This window comes from Gorilla gorilla, chromosome 5, assembly GCF_029281585.2.
Source record: "Gorilla gorilla gorilla isolate KB3781 chromosome 5, NHGRI_mGorGor1-v2.1_pri, whole genome shotgun sequence".
Taxonomy (NCBI): Eukaryota; Metazoa; Chordata; class Mammalia; order Primates; family Hominidae; genus Gorilla; species Gorilla gorilla.
The window spans coordinates 43,644,907-43,671,142 of NC_073229.2; the positions used below are offsets into that span (position 1 = coordinate 43,644,907).

The window sequence follows — 26,236 nt, forward strand, 5'->3', positions numbered from 1 at the left end:
AGCTTCTGAAGGAGACTCTAGTGACCTACTTCCCATTGTGAGTCTTTGGACTCCTATATCCCATAATCACAGGATCAAGCCTAACTTTACATATTGGAGATAATGCCTTCCTCCTTGGGGATAGTTCAGGTTGATTTCTCCCTAGGCCTGCCTTTGGCAACATATTCCTGAAGTCTCATCTGCACCCCCTCTCTGCTTCTAATATTTGTCACTCTGTGCATGAACCAGCCCCTCCTTCCTGCAATGGGAAACAGGTGTGAGATGGGACAGCTGTCACAATCCATTTTGCTTTTGTCTTGCTGTTATTATTGGTAATGGTAGTTTGTTTCCTTTTTAGCATTCACTAGCTTCCTTTTCCTGATCCTTTGATAGTGTTACCAGAAAGGGGGTCCCAACCCAGACCCTAAGAGAAGGTTCTTAGATCTCGTGTGAGAAAGAATTTGGGGTAAGTCTACACAGTAAAGTGAAAGCAAGAAAGTAAAGGAATAAAAGAATGGCTACTCTACAGGCAGAGCAGCAGCTTCTGGACTAAGGATACTGATATGGTTTGGCTGTGTCCCCACCTAACTCTCATCTTAAATTCCCACATATTGTGGGAGGGACCTGGTGGGAGGTAATTGAATCATGGGGGCAGGTCTTTCCCTGAGTAATTTATACTGCTGTTCTCATGATAGTCAATAAGTTTCATGAGACCTGATGGTTTTATAGGAAGGAGTTTCCCTGCACAAGCTCTTTGCCTGCTGCCATCCATGTAAGACCTGACTTGCTCCTCCTTGCCTTCTGCTGTGGTTGTGAGGTCTCCCCAGACACGTGGGACTGTAAGAGCATGAAACATTTTTTCCTGGTATAAATTACTCAGTCTCAGGTATGTCTGGATCAGCAGTGTGAAAATGGACTAATACAGATACTTAAAGTTATTTCTTGATTATGTACTAAACAAGGAGTGGATTATTCACATGTTTTCCGGGAAAGATGTGGGCAATTCCCAGAACCAAGGGTTCCTCCCCTTTTTAGACTGTATAGGGTAGCTTCCTGACATTGCCATGGTATTTATAAACCACTATGGAGCTGGTGGGAATGCCTTCTAACATGCTAACACATTATAATTTGTGTATAATGAGCAATGAGAATGACTAGAGGCCACTCTTGTTGCCATCTTGATTTTGGTGGGTTTTGGTCAGCTTCTTTACTGCAACCTGTTTTATCAGCAAGATCTTTATGACCTGTGTCTTGTGCCAACTGCCTATTTCATCCTGTGACTTACAATGCCTAACTTCCTGGGAATGCAGCCCAGTAGGTCTCAGCCTTATTTTACCTAGCCCCCATTCAAAATGGAGTCATTCTGGTTTGAACACCTCTGACAATAGGACAGATCTGGAATGAGCCATGCCTGGGTACAGAGTCACATCCACAACAATGAAAGTTGTAGATATCTGCAAGGACTCATCGTGGGACCAAGGATTCAGGGGCTCATTCTTTCTCCTCTCTCTGTGTGCTGGTTGCCTCAGGAGTAGAATGTCCCATGCTATGCATGGGGTCTGCAACCATCATGCCAGGGCATGATAAATCGTAGGTGGCAAAACAACAGAAGGCTCTGTGAGCATCCAGGAGGGTGCAGTGCTGAAGAGTCTTCTGCTTGGTATAGGAAGAAAGGAACGTGTTTCCCAATCTTGCCTTTATTTTGAGTAGTCGGACCAGAGGGATTGCAGCTGGGCCAAACTCCATGTTCCATTGGCTATCAGGGTCAGCAGGCAAGCCAGGGGCCCAGACAGGCCAGTGGCTCCCAGAATTCAAGTTTAATTTCTCCTCCCACCTGTGTCCTGAGCTCCCCTTACTGGTTCCCTTGGACCACTGCATCTACTTAAGCCAGCATTTATTATGTTGTTATCATAAATGCCTCTTACACCTGAGACTTATAAATGTGACAAGCTCTTATTGTGAGATAGTAATCCATCTTTTTTCCCCATGAAATAATAATTCTAACGGGTGGTGATAGTACTTTTTCTTTCATTTTGAAGTGGAGAAGCTGGAGCTGAGTCATTAAGGACTTGACCCTGGACCCCACAGCCTTCTCTCCACAAAGCACAAAGCAGAGTGATGGTCCCAGGGATCCCACACAGCTCTAACCTGGGGGTACTCACTGCTGGGCCACTAGTGACTCCCATTTTCTATCCTGGCTGACCCTCGCTATTGAAGAAGATCTGAGTCCTGCAGAAGGACAGCAAGGAGAAAAACAAGACACAGAACGGGACAGAGAAGAATAGAAAGCTGACTCAGATGAATTTTGTGATGCCAATGAGTCCTACTGCTGTTACCACCCCTTTTTCCACCACACCCTTCAGAGCAGTTATAGAACCACAAGCAACCCAGAAATAGCAAAAAAGTAACATCAGCTAGGAAGGCTTAAGGACTCCCAAGGGAGTTGGTGGCAAAAGTAGAAAGATCTCAAATCAGAGTCTGTGAACTGAACCTCTGCAGGCTTCCTGTTTTTAGATACTCTGTGTTGGGGTCACATGATAGTTTACAGGGTTATTAATTGGTTCCTTCTTTTTACTGCTGTAAAAGAAGGATATTTTCTTCCTACGTTTCCCCCTCCTTTACCGGAGAGGCAGAGTGCAAATGATATGAGCAACGTCACTAGTTTTCTCCTAAATCTTATGAGCCCCGCCTCCCACAGTAGTTTCACTTCTCAGTTTAATCCGGTCTGAGTTAACTTCCTGACCCAGGAAGTGGCAGCAACAGAGGGGACTAGCAGCGAATATGTAAGTGTCTGAGCAGTGCAGGTTGTGGAAAAGGTCCAGGCTAAGGTTTTCTCAGTGGATATGTGAGTGTGTACTGGTGGCAAGTGGGGTGGGGAATATATTTCCTGACAGCAGGGCCCCTCCAACTCTGAAAATGGTCAGGACTTTCTTTGTTTTACAGCTCTCACCTCTTTCCTGCTCTTTCTTTCACCAGACTTTACACCAAATCTCAGAAGATTCAGAACTTAGATGAGTGGGGCCCAGGACAGGAACCCTGGAGCCTTGGAAGGAGGGGAGCCCCATCTCCCCAGAAGTGCAGTGACCCCAGCAGAGAGGGGCCTGGTGTATCACTGGAGGAAATAGCCTGCCAAGGAATACACATCTTCAGAAGAAATTCTGTGTGGCTTCAAGAGACTGATCAGATTGTGAGAGGAAAACAGCCTACCCGGTAATTGTAGTTAAATTACTGTTTTTTATTCTAGGCACTCTTCAAACTTCCTCCTGACTCTGCCCCTGTCCTAGAGAAGCTCCCAGGAGTAGGGGTGTGGGGGCGGGCGGGGGGAGGGATGGGGGGTACAGGGAGAGCCCAGCTAGGTTCTCAGAAGAGGCAGGCTTTTTCGCTCCTGGTCACTCCTCTGCTGCCTATCCCTGGCCTCCCCCATCTTCTTTCTGCCTTCCCTTCCTCCTTGGGTCTGCAAACTCTTTATGTTGCAATCACTCTGAACATGTCTCTTGAGATAGGTCCTGTCCTGGAGAAGAGATATTAAAAGTAAACTCCCCAGTTCTGCAGGAGCTCTGATCCCATAGAAATAACTGCTCCTCAGGAGCAAACCCTCTGCTCTGCAGCCTTCTTTCCAATTCTTATTCCCTCAGTTTAGGGAGAGGGCACAAAAAGGATAAACCGGCTCTTCTGGCTGTTCTGGTTGCCTTGATTGCTTCCATTATCCTCCTGGTTGGGTCTCTAGCAAGACGTTATTAGCCAGGGAAGTCCCACTTAGGCACCCCTCTCTCTGCAGAAGAGGTATTCACTATTCTCCTTTCTCTTTCTTTTGCCTATTATACCTCTGCTCCTGAAAGCAAAAACAACAACAACAACAAAAAAAAACACAAACAAAAAATAACCGACCTTATTAACCAGTGTTGGTTGTTGTTCTTTGTGAGGGATGGGGGGGGGGTCGAGGTGGAGTCAAATTTTACTGTCATGATGGTGTAGGAGCCAAGGGAACACTTCCCCTTTGCCTTCTGAAGTTCACTGAAAAATCGACTCACAAAAGGCAGGCTAATTGGAGAAAAGGCATACAAATTTATTAACAAGTACATGGGCTAGAATCACAGAGTGATTACCCTCTCTGCCAATGGGGGTAGATACTTATATAGCCTTATTTATAAATACTTATGTATAAATACATAAATATAAATATGTATGCATATGTATGTATGTATAAATATGTATGTATACTGTATAAATATGTATGTATAACATATTTATACATGTATACATATTTATTTCAGAGGGGAAGGGTGATATCAGGAGAATATAGGTAATTCTGTTGAGGGCCAGTAAATGATTACTAGGGAGAATAAATGAATATTCGGGAGGATGAATGAATGGAGGAACAGAGTTTAACTTGTAAATGGTTCTCTTTGGAAAATGAATGAGCCTGAGAGACAGACATTATTTTGTGAAAGTGTCTGATTAGGTCTGGTTACATTCTTAGTCCTCTTTTCTTCAATACAAAATGAGATAATAGGGGTTGGAAGGAAAAACAATTGTTCTTCTTGTCTAGTGTGACTGGTCTTTATGTAGATAGGGGAAAAGTCTCTTCCAGCATCTGCTGATCTCTAAGGGCCTTTAATTCAAAATACTCATTATACCAGGGAGTCATATATTGGGGTGAAGCTCCCCATACTCCTTCAATGGAATCTGTCACAGATCACCCAATTGCATAAGTGTTACTACCAATTACAAAGAGTAATTCTGGTACCAATTCTTCTTTTTTTTTTTTTTAAGACAGATTCTCGCTCTTTCACCCAGGCTGGAGTGCAGTGGTGTAATCTGGGCTCACTGCAACCTCCCCCTCCGGAGCTCAAGTCATTCTCCTTCCTCAGCCTCCTGAGCAGCTGGGATTACAGGTGTGCACCACCACATCTAGCTAACTTTTTGTATTTTTAGTAGAGATGAGGTTTTGCCATGTTGGTCAGGCTGGTCTCAAACTCCTGACCTCAGGTGATCCGCCCGCCTCGGCTTCCCAAAGTGCTGGGATTACAGGCGTGAGCCACCGTGCTGGCCTGGTAACAATTATTCTTGAAGTTAACTAGAATAGGAAAGAGTTTCACACTCCCTGAGTTCTCTCTTTTACAGCTTTTGTGAGGAAGCCTGCATTGCTTCTCCCAGCACTTGGTCCAAGGTAACTTTCTGTGATAACAGAATGTTGTATATTGAGGCTGTTATGTAGCCACTAGTCACATGCAACTATTAAGCAATCAAAATGTGGTAACTGGAACAGAAAAACTGAATTTTTTCATTTTAATTTTTATTAAGTTAAATTTAAATTCCTACTCATGATAGTGGCTACTGTATTAGCTACACAGCTAGACGTTTGTGTATCCTCTAAATTCCAATGCATTTCTTCTTTCCGGAGAGAAGACTTTAGCTGGACATGGTGGCACATACCTGTAGTCCCAGCCACTCTGCCAGGGTGAGGCAGGAGGATTGCTTGAACCCAGGAGGTCGAGGCTGCAGTGAGCTGTGATCATGCCACTGCACTCCACTACAGCCTGGGCAAGAGAGCGAGAACTTGTCTTATAAGAAAAGAAAAAGAGGCTGGGCACGGTGGCTCATGCCTGTAATCCTGGCACTTTGGGAGGCTGAGGCAGGTGGATCACAAGGTCGAGAGCTCGAGACCATCCTGGCCAACCAACATGGTGAAACCCCATCTCTACTAAAAATACAAAAATTAGCTGGGCGTAGTGGCGCACACCTGTAGACCCAGCTACTACTCGGGAGGCTGAGGCAGGAGAATCGCTTGAACCCGGGAGGCGGAGGTGCAGTGAGCCGAGATTGCGTCACTGCACTCCAGCCTGGGTGACAGAGTGAGACTCCGTCTTATTAAAAAAAAAAAAAAAATTAGAAGACTGAGAAAAGAAAAATAATTAAATAATTTAGAGCAGTCTGAGCTATGTGAGGTATGCAAAATTTATCAGGACAAGTGAGGCAGGAGTATGGGGTCTTCAGTTAAGACCCCATGTTCAAAAGCATTTTGTTCCTGACTGGCTGCCTCATCTATTACCTACATATTCCCGAGATCTGTAATACAAAGAACAATGTATAGCCAGTCAAAAGCTTATGCTATTTTAATGTAAATTCTTGGCAAACAACTTTAAAACTGCTTTAAAACTGCTTTTTTTCCTTTAAACAACCACTTGTAACTGCTTGCTAATGAGGGCAACTTGAAACTCTGCACTTGGGTTGCAGTTCTCAAACGTGGCCCAAACAACCTCAGCCTCAACTTCTTCCTTTTAGGTCCTCTTTTCTTCAATACAAAACGAGATAATAGGGGTTGGAAGGAAAACCTTCAAGACCTATGGAAGTCAGTTGCAGCCAGCTCATCACATAGAGGTGCAGGTGAGGTGTATTTTCATCACGGTGGAAAATTCTGGCTGCTTCATCTCTATCTCTAGAGCCAATATTGGAGCTTTTCAATAAAAGCTATGGCCTCAGCCACCAGCACCAAGAAGATGATGGAGGAAGCCACCTGCTCCATCTGCCTGAGCCTGATGACGAACCCAGTAAGCATCAACTGTGGACACAGCTACTGCCACTTGTGTATAACAGACTTCTTTAAAAACCCAAGCCAAAAGCAACTGAGGCAGGAGACATTCTGCTGTCCCCAGTGTCGGGCTCCATTTCACATGGATAGCCTCCGACCCAACAAGCAGCTGGGAAGCCTCATTGAAGCCCTCAAAGAGACGGATCAAGAAATGTCATGTGAGGAACACGGAGAGCAGCTCCACCTGTTCTGCGAAGACGAGGGGCAGCTCATCTGCTGGCGCTGTGAGCGGGCACCACAGCACAAAGGGCATACCACAGCTCTTGTTGAAGACGTATGCCAGGGCTACAAGGTGAGTGTGTGGGCCCAGGGGCTTTGGTGAGTACCAAGTCTTATCCTGCTCCCCAGGAGCTGAGATGATTTAACCTGAAACCTAACATTATGACTTGGAAATACAGCTTTCATCATGTCATTCTTCTGAAAAATAGTTTATGATGATTTCTTGCTCAATTATCTAGACTGTCCATCCTGACCTTCAATGGGATGGTTGGACTCTTATCTCTATCCATTTGTGTTATGATGAATTTCTCTTTGCTTTAGAACAGGTTGTTCTCAAACCAAACACCCACATTTTTTCTTGTTTCACACCATGAATATCATTTGAAAAACCACAATATGTAAAGCCATGCAGTAGGGCCTGAAAACAGGGAAGAAAGACCCATCACCTTTTAGGTATCTACAGTCTAGTAAAGAAAACAAACCATCAAAAATGTCTGCCTGGAGGTCCCTGGTTTTGGTGGTGGGGAGGGACATTTAGGGTAGAGAGTGGTTCATCTTAGAAGTAACTCCTGAAGGACACATAAAAATTGAACACCTATTGGGGGATTTTCATTTGGGGAATGAAGGGTCAGTGACATTGAAAATATCACTCTGGTACCTCTACATTTTTTTTTTTTGAGATAGGGTCTTGCTCTGTATCCCAGGTTGAAGTACAATGGTGCAATCTCGGCTCACTGCAGCCTCAACCTCCTGGGGCTCAAGCAATCCTCCCACCTCAGCCTACCAAGTAGCAAGGACTACAGGGATGCCCCACCATACCTGGATATTTTTTTTATTTTTTGTAGAGACATGGTCTGCCTTTCTTGCTTATACTGGCCTCAAACCCCTGGTCTCCCTCCCATCTCAGCCTCCCAAAATGCTGGGATTAGAGGCATGAACCACTGTGCCCAGCTACTCTGGCATGTTTATAATAAAAGGAATATCAAGGAGTAAAATTCAAACTATCCGTATAAGAAAGGGAGGAGAGGGCAGATTTTAAGCACGATTCAGGAAGAAGAGTCAAAGATTTGGAAATGCTTGGTTGTGGAAGGTGAAGCAGAGGGAGAGGTTTTGTGTACCATCCAGATTTCTTGCCAGAAAGCATATTAAGGAAGGTGGGACTTTGCTGTTGGCAGCATGGAGGAATGGGCATAGTCCTGATGTCCTTTTTCCTTCTCTGTCCTGCCTAAATTTGAGGAAAATGTTGTCCCCAGTGTCAGGCTCCTTATTCTGTCCTCCATGAGGCAGAGGTGGTCTTGTATGAAGGCTCTAAGTCCTTCTAAGGACATGTCAATCATGACCACCACTCAGCTCATGGCAGCTCTTCCTTAAACTCCATGGAGCAGCTAATAACTGCGATGATGATATTCCCATTTGAATTACTTTTCCACCAAGTAGTAAGAAAAGGAGCCAGCTTATGTTGAAATTGAGTTTTGTCACTTACTAGATGGGCAATTTGGGGCACGTTATTTAATGTCTTCACACCTTGGTTTCTCCATCTGTAAATGGGGATAATAGCAGTGTCCTCCCTCCCTAAAACACATACACAGGAGGTGGTTATAAGCTTTGAGGACATTAAAATATAGAATGCATAGAATAGCACTTGGCATATAGTAAGGACAATGTCATCTTTTGCTAAAACAGTTACATAGAGCCTTTTCCTGAGAATGCTCGAGAATTAATGAGTATACTTGTTGGGTTTACAGAGGACAGGAGACAATTCTTTCAGCATTGACTACAATTAGCAATTTGGGTCAGCTTCAAATCACTTTCAATAGAAATATGAGAAACTGTTTTGAAGAATAAGCTAAAAGCTTGACATGAATACTAAATCATTTTAAATTGGATTCATGATACCATTGTTCAAAAGATACCAGAATTCCCCTCTTCCATGAACTGTTTCTAATAACCAGCTGACATCCTGATTTTTCCTGACTCATAAGACACAAAATTTCATGTGTGCCAAACACTGGTATTGGTTTTGCTTGGTTCAGCATGTTGTTTTACAAAATCTTTTAGATGATGATTACCTTGTTCTATATCCAACTTTTTCCTGGCAGGACTCTAGTGGTGGACATAGCTCAGGCTCTGGGTCAGCAGATGAGATTGCAATTGTTGCTCCACCACCTGGCAGTCATAGCCCTTTGGGCAAGTTATTTTACCCCTTTCTTAGTCTCATTTTCTGCAACACAGAAATGAAGTTTAAAATCCTACCAACTATTCAGGGTTGCCAAGGGGATCAGTATGTTCCTGCACATATAGCCTTTAGCATGCTCTCTAGCAAAAAACAATGAGGACTCAATAAATATTCACTATTATTCAAATATATCTTAGAAGATTGGGATTCCCCCTAGGTCCCTAATGAAGAGTCAAATTGAATAGGCTTCACTTATCAAATTTTTCCTTCAGGAAAAGCTCCAGAAAGCTGTGACAAAATTGAAGCAACTTGAAGACAGATGTACGGAGCAGAAGCTGTCCACAGCAATGCGAATAACTAAATGGAAAGTAAGAATCTGACTTCATTGATCTCAAGCTATTTTCCATTCTAGAGCTTAGGCATAGGGGATGATTGAGGAAAAGCACAATGAGGATTTATTCTCACTAAACCAGATTGAAAAAATGAAACCCAATGAAGAAACCATTATTTGTATTTATGCCCCTGGTTCCAGGTTTACATCCATGAGTATTTAGCACCAACCCCTTCCATCTTTAAACTGTAGTTGGCTGGGATTCCTGATACTTCAGTCAGAAGAAGCAGAATTAGTATGACTATTTACCTAGAAAAAGCATTGACTGGGTCTCAAACTTTAAATACCTCAAAATAAACCTGGTTTGCAGGCCTCAACTCATTTCCCTGGCACTTTTACCACAGTGGAGCATCTGGCTCTCAACTTTACAGGTACAGAAACCAACCTTTGTGAACACTTAGACAACAGGATCACTCCAGATTGAAATTCATACTACTCAAGCTCATGAGGCTGATGAAAGAAATATACTTTATTTATTTATTTATTTATTTTTAAATTATTATTATTTTTTGAGATGGAATCTTGCTGGAGTGTAGTGGTGTGATCTCAGCTCACTGCAACGTCCACCTTCCGGGTTCAAGCAATTCCCCTGCCTCAGCCTCCTGAGTAGCTGGGATTACAGGCATGCGCTACCATGCCTGGCTAATTTTTTGTATTTTAGTAGAGATGGGTTTCACCATGTTGGCCAGGATGGTCTTGATCTCCTGACCTTGTGATTCACCCACCTCAGCCTCCCAAAGTGCTGGGATTACAGGCGTGAGCCACTGCACCCGGCCTATACTTGATTTATAAGTACATCACAAGTAATGCAACAACCTACACACTTGCAACTACAAACTTTCAGACTATTTCCGTGGCTGACTAACCTCCACATTATCAGAGCCACATTCTTTTATGGAAATATTTAGGTTTGTGCAAAAGTAATTGCAGTTTTTGCCATTAAAGTAAAGGCAAAAACCACAATTACTTTTGCACCAACCTTTATATTTATATAATTCACTAGCTTGCAGTAAAATCCCACAAACTGATATCAATTTTCTCTCTTTCAGGAGTCCTCTCTAATCTCTACCCTGATCTTTGTTTGTAGATGTTGCTCTTGAGCTCCTGAGTACAGTCTTACTTCCCCCATTTCTAGGATCTTGGGCAATGGGGAAGAACTTGATTGTAACTAACATATATGAAAACCCGTCTATACAAGAGTTAAAGCTGCACCTGTCTCCTACACAAAAATTCCACCTCATCCTAAGTCAAAGACCCTTCTTCTATATCATAGTCATCAAAACACTGTATGAATTTATTTTTATTTTTTAATTTTTATTTTTCTAAGATAAGTAGAGAGTTTATTTGGGCCAAGTTTGAAGATTGCAATCCGAGAACATAGATTCGAATTGCCCTGAATACACACTCCCACTGCATTAATTTAGACAGCACTAATGGAAATTGCAACTTTACATCTCCTCAGATGAGAGTTTCACTTGATTTCTGTCAGTCTTACACATAGGAATGCTTAAGATGACCCTAGGGTAGTAGAACAGTATTTCTCAGTTAACCATAATAAATGCCTGCCACACTCAAAGCTCCCCCTGCCAAGAATTATGGACCCTCTTACCAGCCTGGTTGTCTTAAAATCCAGTCTGGGTGATGTTCTTTATAAGCTTTTACTTCAAGAAAATCGCTCCAACTCAGAAATCTAACTTCTTAAATCATAAGTAAATCTTTTTATCCTTGTAACTGATGAAGTGTTTGAACTTGGCCCTAGTTTCACAATTAAATTATCTAGCACTCCTAACCCAGCTTTCTCTTGTGTCTTGGCTGAGGAACAAGAAAACTAATTGGGTGACTATAAGGAATCTGAGACAACCTCTTCCACATCTGAGTGCCTGCCTCCCACACATGACTCTGCAGCAGGAAACTGGGGACATTCTTCCAGCTTCAGTGACTCATGAGAAAATAATGTCCCAGTGGCTGATTGTGTGTGTGTATGTTTGTGTGAAAATATATATAACACTTAAGCATTTAACCACTTTTAAGTATACAGTTCAGTAGAATTAAGTGCTTTTACATTGTTACATTGTTGTGCAACCATCACCATTCTCATCTCCAAACTGCAACTCAGTTTCATCTTTCATCTTCTAAACTGAAGCTCACTACCCATTAAACAATAACTGTCCATTTTCTGGTCTTGCCAACACCTTGTAACCACTATTTTACTTTCTGTCTCTATGAAATTAACTATTCCAGATGCCTTGTATAAGCAAAGTCTTACAATATTTGCCTTTTTGTTTCTGGCTTATTTTGCTTGAATGTCTTCAAGGCTTGTCATGTAGTAGTGTGTGTCAGACTTTCATTCTTGTTTATCCATTCATCCATAGATGGACATTTGGTTTACCTCCACCTTTTGACCATACTTTCTTGACTCCAGGAGAAGGTACAGATTCAGAGACAAAAAATCCAGTCTGACTTTAAGAATCTCCAGTGTTTCCTACATGAGGAAGAGAAGTCTTATCTCTGGAGGCTGGAGAAAGAAGAACAACAGACTCTGAGTAGACTGAGGGACTGTGAGGCTAGTCTGGGGCTGAAGAGCAATGAACTCAAGAGCCATATCCTGGAACTGGAGGAAAAATGTCAGGGCTCAGCCCAGAAATTGCTGCAGGTGAGGCTGTGTACTCGGAGTAGGGAAAAAAGGTATGTTATAGTGCTATTAAAGGAGAATGGTAAGGAAGCATGGGAAGATAAAGTAATGTTTCTTTTAGATGTACATCAGTGCCATCAGGCTGGCCTTCACTAATTTATAGGGTACCTTTATGTCAATTAGAAAAATAAACTTCTGAGGGAACACAGCTTGGCCAAATAAAACCACGGGATAACATTTACCACTGTTTGCCTTCTTGGCCCATGTGTAGAGAACCCTGGTTGTTGACTCTCTCCTGAAATACTCCACTAGGTGACTGATGGGTGATGAAGTGGGGCAGCCAAAATGAGTGATAATCTTTTCCCTGATTTGCTTGTAGAACCCTTGCTCCAGAGCTGTTATGGTACAATCTACAGCTTTATCTGTAGGAAGATAAACATCTGGAGCCATTAATTCTGGTTCTAACTAACAGGATTGGTGACTATACTGTAAGGTTGAGTGTATAGCATGATTGCTTTACCACTGTGTGATACCTGCTACCACCATCTTAGTGGCAGTGGCCCAGTCTCAGGGCTGTGCACAGATTCACCACTAAGGACCTTTATGATAAGTGTTCTCTAATCTGGGCTCACTGTGAAGGAAATCCGATCACCAAAAGCTAGTCCTTACAGAGGGAGCATGGACAAAGCTCCTGGCCCTCAGACTTCAGCAAGGATGAGAATAGATGGAAATGTTGATAAACATCCTGCCATGTTGAATCTCCCAGAAGCTGGTAGGAATTATTCCATATGGGTATCCATCAATACCTAAGACTGGTGGGAATTACTTTGTTTGAGTATCCATCAATATCTAAGACTGGGGTAACTCTCTTTACTTCTTTGGGTAAAGCAAAGAAGAATAGCCCTGCATGACAAGCCCCATGAAATACCGATGTTCCCATGCTCACCTTTTCTTTTTGTTTCTTTATAGAATGTGAATGACACTTTGAGCAGGTAAGTCCTGTTTGAATGCAGGAGGGGAGGGGTGTGCATATATATAGAAATGAATGGAATGCACCTCTGAAGAAATCTCTGGCCTCTGCTTATTCTAGGAGTTGGGCTGTGAAGCTGGAAACATCAGAGGCTGTCTCCTTGGAACTTCATACTATGTGCAACGTTTCCAAGCTTTACTTCGATGTGAAGAAAATGTTAAGGAGTCATCAAGGTATGTTCACTAAAGAATTCCTGAATACTGTGGATAGAAGGGGCCTTATGCAGTAACCAAGTTTACCACCTGTCTCTTGGCAGGCTCACAGCCAGAGAGGTTGTTTAGTTAATTTCAGTAGAGCTTTCATACTTTCTCTAGTTAGTATGATTCACTGCTTAGTGAATGTGATGAGCATTGCATTCTGGTTATCTGCGCAAACCTTTCAAATTCTTATTCTTTTTTTTTATTAGCCATGTTACTCCAAGTGACTTGGTTTCCCCCTCTGAAAAATGAAAATATTAACAGCTCCTACTTCATTGAGTTATCATCAAAATTAAATGCATCAACATGTACAAAGTGCTTAGCCCTGTGACTGACACAGGATCATAATAGCACATCATGGTATTAGATCTGATCATAGTGTTTATTATCAATAGATCAGCCAACTCTTAGAGCAATGCAAGAAAAGTAGGTGAGTATGATAACCTATCATTCACATATTTTAGGAACTTGACTTAGATAACACAGATGACAAATGTTACAACCAATTTACAGATTCCAAAATGTTAGAACCATTTACTGAGTTTCCTGCTCCCTTGATTTTTTAAATCAGTGCTGACTATACTTTCACAAATTTGTATCCGTAAGTACAAAATCAAAAAAATCCCTGAAAATGGAAAGTTTTATCATGATTCATTTGGCTACAAAAATCTGGCCTAACCTGAAATGATTTGGTGGTTATATTAGTTATCTATTAGTACAAACAAATTACCATAATTTAGAACCTTAATACAACACCGATATGTTATCTCAATTTTTGTGGTTCAGGAATCTGGGCACAGCTTAGTTGGGCCTGCTGCTTAGGGTCTGATAAGGCTGCAGTTAAGGTGTTGGTCAGGCTATGTTCTTATCTGGAAGCTAGGCTAAGGAAGAATCCACTTCCAAGCTCACTGAGGTAGCAGGCAGAATTTCTTTCCTGATGGTTGCAGGACTTTGGCCCTGGTTATTTCTGGCTGTTGGCTGGAGGTTGCCCACAGCTTCTACAGGCCACCCCTCAGCTCTTTGCACATGGGCTTCTAACATGGCCGGTTATTTCTTCAGAGAGAGCTCAGGAGACAGACTCTTTAGAGAAAATCTGCCAGCAAGATGGAGTCTTACACAATGAAACGTAATCATAGAAATTATATCCCATCATCTTTGCCATATCCTATTGGTCAGAAGCAATTCATAAGCCCTGCTCACACTCAAAGACAAGGAATTTTATGAGGGTGTGAACACCAAGAGGCAGGAATCATAGAAGGCCACCCTTGAGTCTGTCTTCCACAGTGGCCAACTCTGAACGGCACTGAGATGAGACTATTTAAAAGTCTTTATTTATCCCACTTAATTTGAATAAATGTTTTGCTGCAGATATATTGATGAATTTGATTACAGGGCTCTGCCTTAGGCCATGATGGGGTTGAACTTTAGAGTATATGCATTTTTTTGCCTTTATAACTTCTAAACTAATTTGAATGGCAAAGCCCATTTTATTCCAGGGATTTCAGAAAAGTAATTATAGACCTGTATTCCCCTCAAATACACAACAACAAACAACAACAAAACCCAAAAGCACTCTGTATTTCATCCTATACAGATGACAGGAAGGAAGAACAAGACTTTGTGTAAGTTTTGCTGGGATTTCACTGAGTCAATTTGCCTACTCTCATCTTTTACAGAAGGAATCATAATATGGTTCAAGTGAAACTATTTCTTTCTTTCTTTCTTTTTTTTTTTTTTGAGACAGAGTCTCACTCTGTCGCTCAGGCTGGAGTGCAGTGGTGCGAACTTGGCTCACTGCAAGCTCCGCCTTCCGGGTCAAGTGAAACTATTTCTTAAATGGGCTTATCTTTTAACTAAATATTTCTCCCCTCTTATACACTGTTTATTATAATTTTTCTTTTTTCAAATTTTTTTTTGAGATGGAGTCTCGCTGTTACCCAGGCTGGCTTGCAGTGCCGCAATCTCGGCTCACTGCAGCCTCTGCCTCCTGGGTTCCAGTGCCTCAGCCTCCCAGGTAGCTGGGATTACAGGTACGCACCACTATGCCTGGCTGATTTTTGTATTTTTAGTAGAGATGGGGTTTCACAATGTTGGCCAGGCTGGTCTTGAACCCCTGACCTCAGGTGATCTGCCTGTCTCTGCCTCCCAAAGTGCTAGGATTACAAGTGTTAGTCACTGTGCCCAGCTTTATTACAAAAGTGATATGAATAAATTTTATTTTTATTTTTAAATGTATTTTTATTTTATTTTACATTGCCTTCAAGCAGATGCAACAAATACATTTTAATCAGTCAAACAATATAAAGGATATAAGGAGAAACTTCAAGGTTTCTCCCATCCCTCTCCAATCTGACTTCTCTAGGTAGGGTGATCTATATCTTTCCCTAAGTTTGTACAAACGTAACGTATATACACTGTCTCTTCTATGTTACTCGTTACTTTTTATGTCTAAAATTCCATAAGAATATAATAAATATATGTAACCATATCCCTACTGATGGAGCTTCAGGCTGTTTTTAGAACTTAGTTATTACAATGTTGCTACAATAACTTTCTAGTCCATGCATCCTTATATCCTGGTGCTTTCATTTCTTTTGGGAACATACCCCAAACTGGGATTGCTGAGGTTGTTGTTAATCTTAATATATGGTACCATGTTACTTGACTCAAAGTTGTAACATACACTCCTACCAGCACCAGGAATAATGACTCACATATACTGAGCACTCTTTAGTCTGTGACAGATTAGAAAAGCTTTACTTTTCTTGGTTCTTGTTTTGTATCACAGTCCTCTCTATATGGGGCATTTTTGCTTTACAGAGGAGGAAATACGACACAGAGAGGTTAGGTGAGTGTTGTAGGATCTCATAACTAGAAGGTAGTCATAGAAAGAGTCTAGAGTCTAGAAACCACTCTCTCACCATTTTGCAATGTGGCAGAAAATGCAAAGTTGTTATTTACTTATCTCTTTTAGACAGGGTCTCACTCTGTCACCCAGGCTGGAGTGCAATGGCCCCATCATGGCTCCCTGCAGCCTTAAATTCCTGGGCTTAAGCAATCCTCCCACGTCAGCTTCCCCAGTAGCTGGGACCACAGGCAAGCACCGCCACATCTAGCTAATTTTTAAAAAATTTTTTGTAGAAACAATATCTCTTTATTTTGTTCAGGCTGGTCTTGAACTCCTGGGCTCAAGCAGTCCTCTCGCCTTGGCCTTCCAAAGTGTTGGGATTACAGGCATGAACCACCATCTCTGGCCTGAAGTGTATTTAATCCATTGCCTTATGGACTGGGCATTGAGGTTGTGTGTAGTTGGGTTTTTTTGTTGTTGTTGCTGTTGCAGACAATACTACTGTGAACATTCTTATCCATGCTTCCTTGTGTCCCGTGAATGTTCCCTCCAGGGAGATACCTTGGAGTGACATGCTGGTGTGAGGGATGCATATCATAATTTTACCAGATACTACAGATCTTGAAATTTTTCCAATTCTACCCCACAAGCAATATAAGAGCTCTCACTCCTCCAAAACTCCCTGAGTCTTTACTTATATAGTTTATGATTTTGACAGTCTTACAGATTTAAAATGGTACCTAATTGTGTACTTAATTTGTGCTTTTCTGATTTCACTAGTGAGATTGAGATTCTTTTTGTATGTCCATTAGCCCTTCAGGCCTCTGTGATTTACCCATGATTTACTGTGGTTTAATAATTTTTATTGGGTTCTTTTCCTTATTGATTTATGGGAACTTATTATAGCTGATATCTTCTGGCATGTGGATGGCATTTTGCATTTTCATCCTGTTTTTTGATAAATAGGGTTTCAAAATTAAGTAGACACATTTTCCTTCAAGGTCTGTGTCTTTTATTTCCAAAGAGCTTAGTCATCAGTGGGCAGTGAATTTTATCACCTAATTAATTTTATTAGCCCCCTGTGCTATGCCTGTAGTTCCAGCTACTGGGGAGACTAGGGCAGGAGGATCTCCTGAGCCCAGGAGTTCGAGGCTGCAGTAAGCTATGATCACGCCACTGTACCCAGCCTGGGCAACAGAGCTAGACCCTGTCTCTTAAAGGAGGAGGCCGGGTACAGTGGCTTATGCCTGTAATCCCAGCACATTGGGAGGCCGAGGCAGGAGGATCACTTGAGAGCAGGAGTTTGAGACCAGCCTGGCCAGCATAGTGAAACCCTATCTCTACTAAAAATACAAAAATTAGCCAGGCGTGGTGGTGTGCACTTGCAGTCCTAGCTACTCTGGAGGCTTAGGCAGAATTGCTTGAACCCAGAAGGCAGAGGTTGCAGTGAGCCGAGATTGTGCCACTGCACTCCAGCTTGAGCGACAGAGTAAGACTCCATTTCAAAGAAAAAAAAGAGAGATGAAGGAGGAGGAAGAGAAAGAGGTGGGGGAGGGGAAGGAAGAGAAAGAAGAAGAAAAGGACAAAAAAATTTAGCTGTCAGCTATGCTCTGATAGCATTATAATGATGATGAAGACAATTGCTAGGTTGGTGAGAGAAGGCTATATACACACCAGAACTCTCCACGTATATGGCAAGTTCATATATTTTGTTAAGTATGTCTCATTGGAGACCTTCTTTTCCCGTAACTATGACCAGTGCTCTGCCAGCTCAGTCAACAACATTGCATGTTGGCTCCATACCTGGACTCTTGGTCCAATTGGTAATGAAACCATCCCACCAGTGTCTTCATAATATACATACACACACACACATATATGTAGTATTCTTTCCCAGTGTCTTAATATATATATATACATACACACATATATTGTATTCTCTCTATACATATTTATTTATATATCTATATCTATATCCTCCCACCTCAGGTCTCACTCTGTCTCCCAGGCTGAGTGGTGCAGTAGTGCGATTATGGCTTAACCAATGAGAGGATCAATGGCAATCCTCTCATTTCAGCCTCCCCAGTAGCTGGGACTACAGGCATGGGCCACCACATCTGGCTGATTTTTAAATTTTTTTGAGACAGCATCTCTATATACTATAGATATATATAGTATCCTCTCTCTAATATGGATAGAGGATACTATGTCTATATCTGTATCTATCTATCTATGGAGAAGGAATACTATATATCTAATAAGATGTAATCTATATTATATATAAAAGTGAAGCATTGATTGGTACATATAATATATATATTGATTACTGTGTGTATATATTTGTTTTTTCAAGACAGGCTCTCACTCTGTTGCCCAAGCCGAGTGGTACAGTGGTGCGATCATGGCTCCACCACCTGAGCTAAAGTGATCTTCTCACCTCAGCCTCCCCAGTTGCTGGGACTACAGGAACAGGCCACTATACCTGGCTAATTTTTAATTTTTTTTTGAGACAGGGTCTCCCTTTGCCACCCAGGCTGGAGTGCAGTGGCACAATCTCGACTCACTGCAATCTCTACCTCCCAGGCTCAAGTGATCCTCTCACCTCAGCCTCCCGAGTAGCTGGGACTATTGGTGTGCACCACAATGCCTGGATAATTTTTCATATTTTTTGTAGAGATGGAATTTGGCCATATTGACCAAGCTAGTCTCAAACTCTTGGACTCAAGTGATTCATCTGCCTCAGCCTCCCAACGTGCTGGGATTACAGGCATGAGTCACTGTGCCTGGCCTAATTATTGTACACATTTTTGATGTAATGTATTATATACGTCATATATGACAATCTAGATGAATATATTAAAGATTGGGTTTTCATTTATATATTGTAAAATACATATACTATACATATATAATATGTAGAACATATGCTATACATATTATATATGTATATGTTAACATATATAATACATACACATATAATATGTATAGTTGCAAATATAAAATTTGGTTTGTTATTTATATTATTTTGTGCAGGAGTTCTATATCTATGTCTATAAGTGGGTGCCATAATTTTCTATTCTTTGTAGGATTTGGTATGAGATTGGCATTACTCATGCCTTGACTTCTAAATTTCCTATAAAACTGACAAGATCCATTTTTGCTTGATAAAGATGCATGTTTTATTATCTGTCGGTAAAATTTAAAGTAGTGATTTCATTTCTTTAATGTTAGGTCTGCCCATGCTTTATTTGTTTTTTGAGTGAGTTTTACTCAGAAATATTTTTTCTAGGAAGTAATAATTTTATCAGTGCTTTCAATTTTATTAGTAGCATAAGATTTATTATAAAGCTCTGTAATATTTAAAAAGTTTCTGTATTCATTCTGTTTGTGCCTTCTGTCTTACTTTGATAAATCTCATTGGAGGTATGTCTATTTTATTAAATTTTTTTTAAAAGAAGCTACTTTTTTGTTTTTTTTGTTTTTCCTCTTTATTGCATTCTTGTTTTCTTTAAGTTCACTGTTATATTGTTTAATATCTATTTTTTCTTTTTAAAAAATTATATTTGGCTTTCTATGTTCTTTTTAAAATTTAAATTAGATGCTTGGCTCATTAATGTTCAGCTTTTTAATTTTTCTAAGATAAGCATTTAAAGCCTACAAATTTTCCTTAAAATTCTGCTTTAGCTTCATTGTATATTTTTATAAATAACATTTTATTATTGTTCCATTCTATACATCTTCTAATGATTTATTAGTAGTTTACATTTCCTAATATTTAGAATCTTTTTAGTCATCTTTTTATTATTGGTTTATAATCTTATATTGAGGCTAGAGAAAATGATCTGTGTAATACAGATTTATTGAAATTTGTTCAGACTGTTTTCTGCCTAGTATTTACTCAGTTAGTGCATGTTCCATCTATACCTGAGAAAACTGCATATTCTCTGCTTAAATTAAGCAATTGCTGAGCTTTATGTATTGACTATGAGATTGCGCTTCTTAGATTGTTCAGACCTTCCATATCTTCCCTTATTTTTTTCTTTTGGTCTGCCTGATCTATCAATTATGGAAAGAAGAATGTTAAAATATCCCATGATGATTGTAGATTTGTCCATTTCTCCTGTAATTCTACAATTTTTGCTTTGTATATTAACACAATTCTAAACATGAATTCACTAATAATATAGTGCATTTATGTTTAAAATTGTGTTATCTTTTTTAGGTGACTCCTTTCATTCTTTCTTTTTTTTTTTTTTTGAGACAGAATCTCTCTCTGTCACCCAGGCTGTAGTGTAGTGGTGAAATCTCAGCTCACTGCAACCTCTGCCTCCCCAGTTCAAGTGATTCTTGTGCTTCAGCCTCCCAAGTAGCTGGGATTACAGGCATGTGCCACAATGCCCAGCTAATTGTTGTATTTTTGGTAGAGCCAGGGTTTTGCCATGTTGGGCAGGCTGGTCTTGAACTCCTGGCTTCAAGTGATCCGCCTGCCTTGGCCTCCCAAAGTGCTGGGATTACAGGCATGAGCCACCACACCTGGCCCTTCTTCCATTCTTAATAATGCTCTGACTTAATATCTTTTGATATAATACTATAACAGTATATGACTATATTATCTATCTTTTAGCTTCCAATCTTTCTATATGTTTTTGTTGATGTGTCACACCAATAGATAGGCAGAATTTTAAAAATCCAATTGATATTTTTTCTCTTAAGTGGTATTACCACCCCGTAAACATTTTAATTTCTCAACATGGGATTTCCTGAGTCATTCAGGTAATATGAATTGAAACCCCAAACTTCTGTGAGTCAGGCTGATAAAAGCTAACTGAATAGAGTTTGAAAAAAGAGGGTATTTACAAAGGTGAGGAGTTGGGAAATCCACAAGGAACAGGAAGCGCCCAGAACTAGGAACAGTTGGAGAGCCATCACCTCCTCTGGGCCTCTAGTGGCAGGTGTAGGGAGCTGTAACTATACGAGAGTGTGCCCAGAGGCAGAGGAATGCAGACCCTCCAAATCATAGCGTGGGACTGGGGTACTGAATACTCCCAAGGCTGCTTCTTTGTGCCCTATGGTCTCCTCTGGTGCTTCCCATTGGCTGAACCAAGCCAGAGGGCAGAAAGCCTGGTTAATGTGTCCACGTCAGCCTTCCTGGGCACAGAGCAAGACAGGGAAAAGTGAGGGAATTATTTGGAAGAACAAACAGAGAGCATCCAGCACAGGAAGTGTTTCTGAATACTTGAATTCCTTAATTGTCACAGACCAACTGATCGACATTTAACTCAGTAGCACAGTGGTTTCTTAACTCTCTTGTTAGAACATCCTATTACCATTTTTTATTTTCAAAACTGCATACTGTTCAGTATCTCACTTTAGGTTATCAGATTTTTTTTCTGTCTTGTTTGATTGTAGTCTGATATTTTTCATGTATATTGGTCCTCAGTGTATTATTATCTCATACTAATGCTTATGGAACATTATCTGAGGGGAAAGAGAAGAGCTTACAATTAAAAGTCATGGGACTAGGCATGTGTCATGAGACCTGGGTCTTCCAATAACAAGCTAAGACATTAGCTGAGTCATTTTCCCTCTCTGAGTCTCAATGTTGGTGGTTATTCAGTAGAGAAGGGAAAAGGTATCTTTCTGCTCAACTGTCTCATGATTCCTGGAAGTCCTGCATGGGAGAAGAACTTTGGACAGGATGGTAACCATATTAACAGGTTCGTTCTGTACCTTGGCATCCTTGAATAATTAAGACGAAGATGATGTTGATGATATCATTATTACTACATGTTGTTAGAAGAGCTGAAGCAGGACTGGCTTGTCTGTCATAATGTAAAAGAGTCTTGGAAGATGTCCGGGGTCTAGGGTCCAAAACCCCTTGTGGCCTTTGGAACACCAAGCTCTGTGCCAAAGGGTGGAAGGCTGCCCTGCCGCACCACAAATCTAAGCCTAGGGCATAAAACCCCTTGTGGCTTGGATGGAACCCAGGGCTCAGGGCATAAAACCCCTCATAGCCTCTGGAAAGTGCACAGACTTGTTGGTTCCTTGCTTTTTACTCATAAACATGTCCTCTACTATCTCAAGCAGCAGAGTATATTCTGCATGTGTCAAAGAAAATGCTAAACCGTCACAGCTACGCTTAATGCACCACTACCTTTCTACCCCCATGTCCTCATGCCCTCACCTGTTTACCCTCACGTCCTCACCACCTGCTTCTTTGTTTGATCACCAATAAATAGTGTGGGCTCCCAGAGCTTAGGGCCTTTGCAGCCTCCAATCTAGCGCTGGCCCCCTGGACCCACTTTATGCACTCTTAACTCGTCTTTTCTCATTCCTTTGACCCCACCGGACTTTGTACCCCCATGGCTGGTGTTGGGCCTGATCACCCCAACAACTACCACTTATTAGGTGGTTACCATGTACCAGGAATTTTACCAAGCATTAAGCAAACATAAGCTTGTTCAATCCTACCCACCATGCTCTGCAACAAATACGGTAATTTCCACTTTATAGTTAACAAACTGAGGCTCAGAGAGTTAAATGATTTGCCTAAGCTCACCCAGTTTATAAGAAACAATAGTTGGGTTTGAACACAGGCTGGTTTTATTGAAAATAACTTGTGGCTGGGCATGGTGGCTCACACTTGTGTAATCCCAGCACTTTGGGAGGCCGAGGTGGGTGGATCACTTGAGGTCAGGAGTTTGAGACCAGCCTGGCCAACATGGCAAAACCCCATCTCTACAGAAAATTTTAAAAAATTAGCCACTTGTGGTAGTGCGCACCTGTAGTTGCAGCTACTCCGGAGGCTGAGGCAGGAGAATTGCCTGAATCCAGGAGGTGGAGGTTGCAGTGAGTTGAGATAGTGCCAGTGCACTCCAGCCTGGGTGACAGGAACACTCCATCTCAAAATAAAATAAAATAAAATAACTTGTGTTCTTCACAGCAACAAAATTATTTTTGTTTGTGTTGTTTTGTTTTGTTTTGCAGTTAGTGTGACTCTGGATCCAGATACAGCTCATCACGAACTAATTCTCTCTGAGGATCGGAGACAAGTGACTCGTGGATACACCCAGGAGAATCAGGACACATCTTCCAGGAGATTTACTGCCTTCCCCTGTGTCTTGGGTTGTGAAGGCTTCACCTCAGGAAGACGTTACTTTGAAGTAGATGTTGGCGAAGGAACCGGGTGGGATTTAGGAGTTTGTATGGAAAATGTGCAGAGGGGCACTGGCATGAAGCAAGAGCCTCAGTCTGGATTCTGGACCCTCAGGCTGTGCAAAAAGAAAGGCTATGTAGCACTTACTTCTCCCCCAACTTCCCTTCATCTGCATGAGCAGCCCCTGCTTGTGGGAATTTTTCTGGACTATGAGGCCGGAGTTGTATCCTTTTATAACGGGAATACTGGCTGCCACATCTTTACTTTCCCGAAGGCTTCCTTCTCTGATACTCTCCGGCCCTATTTCCAGGTTTATCAATATTCTCCTTTGTTTCTGCCTCCCCCAGGTGACTAAGGAAAAGAGCAGAAGCTCCTTGGTTTAATCAGCACAGAGAAAATAATATAAATCCCATAAGGGCAGACGTTTGGCCTGTTTTCTTCGCTGTCATTTCCTTAGTACTTAGACTAGTGCTGGGATTTTAGTGGATATATAATTGATTTATGTTGAATATATGGACTTAGCAACTAAAAATACCACAGATGGTTAACCTAGACTGGGGCAAAGCAAGATAATAGTGATGATCGTACGTTGCTGTCTCCATCCGTCTTTAATGAGTCAGGGCTTTGATTTCCAAGGGTCTTCAGGTGATAAGTAGGGGTACCCACAAGTCAGAAGGTCTGCGTTCTCCTAGTTTGTTTGCTGCCATTTGAACTCATGTGGGGAATGAAAGAAAGCTGCAATTATCCGCCAACTGCATTTAAAACAAAACAAAACAGAAAAATCAAAATAACATTGACTCTTACAACCACTGACATGTTGTTTAATAATCTAAGCGGCAGTCCTGGAGGCTACCAGACTTACCGAGTTCTACCTGAGAAACAGCCAAGCAAAGTGTGAGAGAAGGGTTAAGACTGGCTTACAATGACGTGCTTCAAATGAAAAGGGAATTATGAGTAAAATTGAACTTTGATGGGGGATTCAGTTCTGGAAAAGAAATTGGTATTTTCCAGTCTGCTAGGACCAATTACCTTGAAATATTTTAAAATCTCAGTAAATAGTTATTGCTGAAATGGCTGTTGGCAGTTCTTATTATGATTCAGAGAAGATCAAATAGACCTTAACTTCATTTTGAAAAAGACCAAATTACCATACCCGAGTGAGTAATGACAGGACTACAACTAAAACATAAACAACATTAATGATGACCATAAAAAGTCACAAAATTGCTAAATGTTATAATTTAGAGTTGACATAAAAATTGATGGCCAGGCATGGTGGCTCACGCCTGTAATCCCAGCACTATGGGAGGCTGAGGCAGGTGGATCACTTGAGGTCAGAAGTTCAACACCAGCCTGGCCAACATGGTGAAACCCCGTCTCTACTAAAAATACAAAAATTAGCCGGGCATGGTGGTAGGCGCCTGTAACCCAGCTACTCGTGAGGCCGAGGCAGGAGAACTGCTTGAGCCTGCAGCAGCTGCAGTAAGCCAAGATCATGCTGTGCCTCAAGGAAAAAAAAAATTAATGTTTACTGATATTTGTTGAAGTCCTACAACATCACCTCTGAGAATAGGAGAAATGAAGCAACAGTTGTGTCTAGATGTCAGAGGCATGGCTGGGCCTCCATCTCTGCCTAAGGGAGATATAAAAGAGTTCAAACTATTGCCCATGTTCCCCAGGGTCAGAAGTTCTAATTATGATGATAGAGGCTGGGTTGTAAGTAGTAAGTGAAGGGTAGCAGAATATGCCATCTTTGGCATAAGAAGTATTTTGAGCTGAAGACAATTGAGAAAAAAAATAGATTAAAAACAAACAAACACCTCTGCCCTCTCCCTATTTGCCTAAAAGCAGGATATGAAATTGTGAAGGTGTCTTCTTACTCCGGGAAGAACAAAAGTTAGTCACCAGAGACTTTAGACTCTTATCAGCCTGGACATAGCACCAGAGAAGTCTTTTTAAAAAAAAAAAAAAAAGGGGGGAAAGAAAAAGTTGCCTTCCCACAATTTACTGCACTAGAAACTCAAAGTCCTTTTCCTCTTCCTTGTCACTTAAAAAATGTATTCTTTTGTTAAAATGCTATATAAGCCCAAGTTCTAAATCCTCTTTTGAGTATTCATCTCAGTACTCCTGTGTTTGTACAATGCACATGCTTTGTTTCTGTCTTGTCAATCTGTTTTTTGTTAGTCTACTTGATAGGGCCACAGATGGAGAACCTAAGATGAATAGAAAAAAAAGATTTTTCTCCCCAACAGAAGGATTATCCCCAGTTGCACTTGTTCTATATACCTGTAGTCTCGGTATGCTGACCCAGACTTGGGGAATAGGACCCAGTGGGTAACCGAGGAACCCCACCTTTGTGCAGGATCAGTGAAGATGTAATCTGGATTTTCATAAGCTCTTCTCTACCTCTTGGCATCCCACAGTCCTGTGTTAATCTAAGTGTGGTCTTCCCCAGAAAGGGGAGGCCTCCCTAACATTGTTAAAGCCTAGCATATGCTGCTTAGAGGAAATTCTATATCCCTAAGCACTTAGATTGCTGAATAAGAAAGAATGATAATAAAATAAACAATTAAATAAAAGTTTTAAAAAATGAATAAAATAAACCTGTGGAAACTATAAGGAAGGCCAGAATAAATATAAAATTGGAGATTAATTGGGGTGCAGGAAAGTTATGGAAAGAATATAAGTCCTGCTAGATAAATCATTAGCTATTTTAATAAAGAATACAGAAGAAAATAGGAACAAAAGAATATATACTGGAATAATTTTGAGAGTAATTTGAAGAATTAGATGCAAATAAATTTGAAAACCTTTAAAAAGAAACCAATGGCCTAACTGACCCAAGAAGGGAAAGAAAATCTAAACAAATTGATAAATACAAAATGAAATTCAGACACTTACAGAGCAGCCAGGCATGGTGGCTCACACCTGTAATCCTGTCACTTTGGGAGGCTGAGATGGGAGGATCACTTGAGGTTAGGAGTTTGAGACTAGCCTGGGCAAGGCTCCCATCTCT

At 41.2% G+C, this 26,236-nt stretch overlaps 1 protein-coding gene across 2 annotated transcripts; it reads left to right on the top strand.

Annotated features, from left to right (window-relative positions):
* Window positions 1-2,559: 2,559 nt before the first annotated feature.
* Window positions 2,560-24,291, top strand: TRIM38 (tripartite motif containing 38). 2 transcript variants are annotated; one of them, XM_004043366.5, is made up of 8 exons: window positions 2,560-2,762; window positions 2,956-3,189; window positions 6,265-6,863; window positions 9,239-9,334; window positions 11,780-12,010; window positions 12,959-12,981; window positions 13,080-13,192; window positions 23,052-24,291. In XM_004043366.5, exons 3-8 carry the CDS (start codon window positions 6,453-6,455, stop codon window positions 23,573-23,575), a joined length of 1,398 nt encoding a protein of 465 aa, XP_004043414.1. In that variant the 5' UTR covers window positions 2,560-2,762; window positions 2,956-3,189; window positions 6,265-6,452; the 3' UTR covers window positions 23,576-24,291. The 2 variants fall into 2 exon arrangements, with proteins under 2 accessions (XP_004043414.1, XP_018885456.1); XM_019029911.4 differs by having other exon boundaries at window positions 2,625-2,762; window positions 6,423-6,863.
* The last annotated feature ends 1,945 nt before the right edge of the window (window positions 24,292-26,236 follow it).

What these genes read in the sequence shown, in the direction of transcription:
- TRIM38 (XM_004043366.5), top strand. Translation starts at nt 6,453, where the DNA reads ATGGCCTCAGCCACCAGCACCAAGAAGATGATGGAGGAAGCCACCTGC. An exon ending in TGCGAATAACTAAATGGAAA is followed by an intron (nt 9,335 to 11,779) that starts GTAAGAATCTGA and finishes TCTTGACTCCAG; the next exon opens with GAGAAGGTACAGATTCAGAG. An exon ending in GTGAATGACACTTTGAGCAG is followed by an intron (nt 12,982 to 13,079) that starts GTAAGTCCTGTT and finishes TGCTTATTCTAG; the next exon opens with GAGTTGGGCTGTGAAGCTGG.